Source organism: Triticum aestivum, chromosome 4B (genome assembly GCF_018294505.1).
Source record: "Triticum aestivum cultivar Chinese Spring chromosome 4B, IWGSC CS RefSeq v2.1, whole genome shotgun sequence".
Classification (NCBI taxonomy): domain Eukaryota; kingdom Viridiplantae; phylum Streptophyta; class Magnoliopsida; order Poales; family Poaceae; genus Triticum; species Triticum aestivum.
In genome coordinates this window covers 397377794-397384658 of record NC_057804.1, presented here as the reverse complement: position 1 = coordinate 397384658, position 6865 = coordinate 397377794, and the positions used below count along the sequence as shown (strand labels likewise).

General features: G+C 50.0%; 1 protein-coding gene across 2 annotated transcripts in view; it reads left to right on the top strand.

The window, feature by feature from the left end:
- Positions 1-5387: 5387 nt before the first annotated feature.
- LOC123092323 (protein transport protein Sec61 subunit alpha) overlaps positions 5388-6865 on the top strand; it is a 4611-nt gene continuing 3133 nt past the window's right edge. Inside the window, exons 1-3 of one of the 2 annotated variants that reach the window (XM_044514066.1) lie at positions 5388-5575; positions 6017-6396; positions 6611-6832. In XM_044514066.1, the coding sequence (XP_044370001.1) occupies positions 6059-6396; positions 6611-6832 (560 nt within the window). In that variant the 5' untranslated portion in view covers positions 5388-5575; positions 6017-6058. The other variant, XM_044514067.1, reaches the window with a different exon arrangement.

The window sequence follows — 6865 nt, the reverse complement described above, 5'->3', positions numbered from 1 at the left end:
GAGAAAGGCTAAAACTTATCGAGAAAGGATATAATTGATCCCCTATACTTGTGGGTTATCAGGAACCAAGAGACGTTCATAGATGAAACATAAAGGAACAGAGGAAGCTCAACATATCACAGGGATTTACTACTCTCAGAGGGATGATTTACTAGAATTTAGGAATTACAAGGAAAGCTTATGTCAGCCAGAACATGGCAGCGACTATGGTTCAACCCTAATACAAGAGATAAGATACTCCTGCCATTCGGCTTACACAATCTTATATATCTAGCAACACTAGACTAGGGAGAAAGGAGATAAACAGTAGATGCTTGTGATCCCTTGGATCTATGACGTACGGTACCCAGTCAACAGCCGTAGTGAATAGGTACCTGTGAGTTGTGGGTGAATAGTAAAACCGTCCAATTTTTTAGTAATCTTCAGAAAGAGCTTCAGGGAAGGAGATGGCTTCAGGTAATGGGTCCTGACACAACCCTTCCCGCGCAATGGAGGAAAGAGAGATAAGTTTGTCCGACCACCGCACCTCCGACCCATCCTCCGTGTCATCACCAATGTGGTCAAATTAGTACCTCCAAGGAGATGAGAGGGGATGCGGCGCGGGGACGAGGAGAGAAGAGTGGGCGGCGGTAGCAGTTCGCCTAGGTGGTGACTCATGAGAGAGAGGAAAGGTCAAGAAGCAAGCAAACATTTTTTTCTTCTTTCCTTTGACCTGACCGGTCGGGGTAACTAGGCTTACTGCGGGACAAAGGCCCAATGCACCACAGGGCTCCGATTTTTCCACCAGAGTAGCAGCACAACCATCCAACAATCAGGAATGACTGGGACATGAGATCTGAGGACCAAAATTGCTTAGTGCATGAGAGCATCTACAACCGGACATGGCAAGTCTCATTCCTCAAATGCCCGCGGACGCGACTAGTGACCAGTCACGCTTCAAATTTGCTACTCTGTATCCGAATCTCTCATATTTCAATCCTAGATCCATACAAAGCATGCAACAGAAATCCTACGTACTACATACTATGTACTATCCTAGCTAATCTTCGTCGTCGGATATGTCCACGACGTCGGTGCCGGGCGTCGGGTGGACGGGCGTGTAGGAGGGCTCTGGCTCCTCCTCCTCCTCCTCGACCACATCCATGTAGGAGAGCATCTCCTCCTCCTTTGGGGCATGCTCCGCCTCCATCTCCTTCAGACGACGACGTCTGGTCACCGCATCCGACTCAAAGTGGTGGGAATCGAGGATGGACTGCTGCTCCGCCTACAGATCCGCGTCCCCAGCATCCTCCACATCCTCCTCCTCCTCCTTATCCTTCCTTCTCCTCCAACTTCTCCGGATCCACTACATCCGGAGGTAGCCCCACGGCGATTCGAGCTTCGTGCCTTGCCTGGATCTGCTCAAGGAGCTGCAGCCGATGCTCCGGCATTAGAAATGGGTAGCTCCTCACCCGGCAGCGTGGGTGCATGGCTACTAGTGGCGGTGGATTAGGAGTGGAAAGTGGTGGTGGTGGCGGACGGGAGGAGGAAAATGTGGAAGGGTAGGGTTTCGGTGTCGGTGGTCGGCTTAAATAGCCGGGTTAGGCACTACGCGGCCCGCCGGAGCGGCGCCACACGGTGACATCGGTCCAACGAAGGAGACGAGCTTCGGACCGCCGGGTTTCTGATACGTCTCCGTCATATCTACTTTTCCTAACGCTTTTGATCCTGTTTTGGATTCTAATTTGCATGATTTGAATGAAACTATTTCGGACTGACGTGGTTTTCAGCAGAACTACCACGATGTTGGTTTTGTGCAGAAATAAAAGTTCTTGGAATGGAACGATACTTTTTGGAGAATTATTTTACAATAAAAGAAAAATACTAGAGCCAAGACCCACCGGAGGGGCCCCTGGCTGGGCACAAGACACCAGGGTGCCCCCCCTCTGGCGCGCCCTGGTGGGTTGTCCCCACCTCGTGGCCCCGTAGACCCTAATTCTGATGCTATAAAATCCTATTTTTGAAGAAAAATGAGGAAAAAAGTTTCATCACGTTTCACTATATGGAGTTGCCGCCACCTCCTGTTCTTCATCGGGAGGCCAGCTCTAGAGCCCGTTTGGGGCTCCGAAGAGGGGAATCTTCGGTTTTCATCATCACCAATCCTTGTTCATCACCAATTCTATGATGCTCCCCACCGGGAGTGAGTAATTCCTTTGTAGGCTCGCTGGTCGATGAGGAGTTGGATGAGATTCATCATGTAATCGAGTTAGTTTTGTTAGGGCTTGATCCCTAGTATCCACTATATTCTGAGATTGATGTTGTTATGACTTTGCCATGCTTAATGCTTGTCACTAGGGCACGAGTGTCATGATTCCAGATCTGAACCGTTTATCTTTTCACCATTATATCGATGTTCTAAATCCAATCTTGCAAGTCATATTTACCTATTACGCGTTATGATCTGTAAACCCTAGGGTGACAGTGATTGGGATACTTTCCGGTGATGATCGTAGTTTGAGGAGTTCATGTATTCTTTTTTTGAGAGTACGCCAAAGGCGTACCTTAGCTTTATAGACGGAAGAGAGATAATTACAAGAGTTATTTTACAAATGCAGGCCTCACACACGGCGAGCCTACCCACCCCTACTCCACACCACCTAGCTGACTACTCACGACTCGGTTGGACTCCACCCCTTCTTGCAATCGCCCAAAGGTGTCGCTCTCTCATGATGGACTGAAACGTGCCTCGCTCATTACAATTATCATTTCTTCCGAACACTCTCCCATTCCTTTGCTTCCAAATGCACCAACACACGAGCATCACCATAGCATCAAAGTCCTTGCGGTGTGCTTTTGTGACCTGCTTCTGAGCCGAGTTCCACCAGTCCTGGAGCGATTCTTGTCCCGTAGGCATGAACGACAAATTAGTCTCCGTCTCCACGAAACAAAGGTGCCAAACCTGCCTGGCGAACACACATTGCATCAGGATGTGTTCTATTGTGTCCTCTTCCTGGTCGCAAAGATAGCATGGCGATATCACATCTTGCAACCCGTGACGCACGCGCCGGTCAGACGTCCAGAGCCTATGCAGTATGGCGAGCCACATGAAGATTTGCACCCTAGCGGCGTCCAACACTTCCATATTGCTGCTGCCGACTGGAACCTGATCCCCCCTTCGCACATCATCTTATAAGCCGATGCCGCCGTGTAAATTCCAGTGGTGCTCCATGCCCAGATCGGTCTATCCTCCACCTCCTGGGTCAACTGTACTTCTAACAAAGCCTCCCATAACCTAATGAATTGGGTCAGGCCTTAGGAATTCATGTATTCATTATGAGTGAATGCTTTGTTCCGGTTCTCTATTAAAAGGAGGCCTTGATATCCCTTAGTTACCTTATGGACTCCGTTGCCACGGAAGGGTAGGATAAAAGATGTCATGCAAATTTATTTCATAAGCACGCATATTTATGAACTGGAACTAGTTTTGTATCGCCCTAGGTTATGACTGTTATATGATGAATATCATCCAACGACTTCACCCGGTCCAATGCCTACGAATTTTCCACATATTGCTTTTGCTAAGTTACTATTGCCGCTCCTACTGTTACCACTGCTATCAAAATCACCATATTACTGTGCTACCGATCACTTCACGGCAGATATTTAATCTCCAGGTGCCATCATCCCGGGCTTTTGAGGCGGGTTTGTGGCATCCGGCTGCAGATGCTCTGAGAGGGTTGAAAAAAAAAACTCGAAGAGCACCGCTTGTTAGAGCCGAGGCTCGAACCCGGGTGGGCTGGCAGCTACCCCAGCTTCCCAGCCAATGGGTCGACGCCCCGTCCTCGAGTGTCTCATTTTTTTCTTTTTTGAGGGATCGAGTGTCTCGGTTTTACTGTACTAAAAAAAGGGCCATTTGCATTTCTGTCCCTAACTCGAACCACCTAATCAGATATACCCCTAATTCAAAAGCCTGCTCAAAAATGCCCCTCCGCCGTTATGTGCACTTATAGAAATGCCCTTCCGCTCCGTTACCATCCGGTCAAAGGCATTTGACCGTCAACGGGACGTTTTCTGGACATTTGTACCCCTCCCTCCATGTGTCCCTTACGCGTGGGACCCACTCAAAGAAAAATAAAAAGAAAAATCTCTCTCTGTCGTCTCACTTACACGTGGGACCGAAAATAAAAAATATCAATTTCACATGGGGCCCACATATCACCCACATGTCACCTCCCATCTACACGACGGAGCTTGAACTCCGACGAGCACAGGCGCTCCAGGGTTGGCTCGGGACTGCGCGGGAGCACGCTAGGGCGAGCTGTGAACGGTCCTGGAGCAAGGCGGGGTCACGGGCTGGTCCGCAAGGGCACTGGGAGTTTGTAGAGCAGCCGGGAAGCTCGCCGGCGACAAGGTCCCGTGGCAACGGCGGAAGGCGCTAGGCACGGGCAAGCTATAGAGGGGGGGGGACTAAAGAACGTGAGCAAACACATAAGTGGCTCACTTATTTGATGAAGGCATGATACAGGAGGCTTGGGATTCACCAGAGCGACGACCTCGTCGTCCATGGCGGACGACGGAGCGAGGTGACGCTGACACGATGGCTCGGGAATGAAGGGCTCTGCAGCGAGGGGTCCACAGGGTCTGTAAGCACCAGATCTCGACGAGGCAACCAAGATAGAGCATAGGGACGCGTAGCAGAGGAGATCGAGGCGCGGCAAAGCATCACCGGAGGGGGAGAAGACGACATCAACCACACTGATTTGAGGCGTTATACTTCAATTAATTCGGTGTGGAAGTCGAGGATGAACAGGCGGATCCCTTGGACAAGGCTACGGGTCGTGGGGTTCCCGTTGGCCGCCTGCATGACGAACAACACCTGGGCGGACGACCATGATTCCCGTGGACCACGTCTTTGTCGCGTGGCAGAGAGAAAAGAGGGTGCGCGGGGGAGTGGGGGCGTGGACCGGATCGAGGAGGTCATAAGGGGCCGGAGCCGTGCAGCACCTCACCCCGGCGAGGCTACTGCTAGTTGCGTGCGCTCCCGCCGGAGTTGAGGGAGAGACAGGAAAGATTTTTTTTGGTGGGTCCTACATGTAGGTGAGACAGGCAGAGAGAGGAGAGATAGAGCCTTTTCTTTTTATTTTTGTTTGAGTGGGTCCCACACGTAAGTGTCACATGGAGGGAGGGGTAGAAATGTCCAGAAAACGTCATGTTGACGGTCAAAGGCCTTTGACCGGACGGTAACGGAGCGGAAGGGCATTTCTATAAGTGCACATAACGGCGGAGGGGCATTTTTGAGCAGGCTTTCGAATTAGGGGTATATCTGATTAGGTGGTTCGAGTTAGGGACACAGATGTAAAAGACCCAAAAAAAATCTACCAGTCGCCCAGATCATGTGCATCCATCCATCTTTCATCCAACGTCTAATATTTTCTGGGAGCATTCTCTCCTCTCGCCGCCCGTCGCCACACAGGCAGCACCACAGCGGCTAAGGCTTAGCAGCGGCTCGGTCTCGTGCGGCCAGCGCAACTGCGGCAAGAACCCTACCGCCTTGGGTTGGCTTGGCTTGGCCCTCCCCGTCCAGCTTCGACGGAAGGTGATAGCTGAGCTCTCCTCCCCCAATCCTCTAATCGTCCTTTTCGTAGTTGAAATTTAGGCTGGATGTGGTGGGGATGGGTTTGATCCCTTGCCCGTGGACTTGGGAGGGTGCGAAGATGGGGGGATTTCTTCCCAATCGGGATGGAGACGGGGAGTTTCTTTTTTTTAGCAGGGGGATGGGGGTGGTGGCGGGTCTCTCGGTTGGCATTAGCCAGGGCGGCTGTCTGCCTGTCTCGGAATTGGTTTAGAGTACAAGGTGGATTTAATTTCTTCTCTAGTGAAGAAAGACTTTCTTCGAGGGCACCTATCTACTTCTTTCCGAACTGTTTCAGAGTAATATAGTATTGTTACTCTTTGATTTCAGTGTGCAAGTTAACGTTTGTGTTGCTAACACACACAAAAAAACGTTTGTGTTGCTTCACTTCTCTGCATGCCACAGGTACTAACAATTGTAATCTAGCTGCACGTCATCACAAATTCAATGGCAGATCGCTGGCTGGAGCTGCCCAATCTGGCCCTGCAAGTGGTGGGGATCTTACCGGAGGTCCAGAGGCCTAGCAGCATGGTCCCTCGCTGCCAGAAGGTGGCTTACACGGCCATTTCCCTCCTCATCTACCTTGTCGGCAGCCAACTGCCTGTGTATGGATATGGAGTCCGTTCTCCATCGGTTGCTGACTCTCAGTACTGGGTTGACATGCCCGACTGCAACTCCGTCATGTCTGCTGGGATCATGCCCCTTGTTCTGTCTGAGGCGGTGCTTCATTTCCTGCTGTGGTGTAAGGTTCTTAGAGCAAACAATCCTGAGGACCGGATGCTCCTGTAAGTACTGCTAATATAAGTCTCTTCTCCATTCAGTCAAAATTCAAAAACTGACAATTTGACAATTTGTGTAAGCATAATACAGTAGACTTTAATCTTCAAAGTTCTATTTTGGGGGTCCTGTTGATGCTTTTATGACCAGATGTAGTATTCAGTTTTTTTTCCTCATCTTTTCTCCATATATAAGTCTAATGATTATATCAATTATTCTCAGGAGTCGGGTGCAGAAGTTGGTTGGGATAATTTTTGCCGCTGATTTCTCAGTCTGCAGGGTGCTAATTTCACCTATCTTGGGCAAACTGACCTTAGGGCAGTCAATTCTGATCGTGCTTCAGCATTTCTTTGGAAGTGTCATCGTCATTTATCTTGATGATCTCCTTAAAAAGGGATATGGGTTTCTTTCGAGTATCCCCTTGTTCAGTGCCACCGACATTTGGTAAGACCGAAATCCTACAACTATGCTCCATTC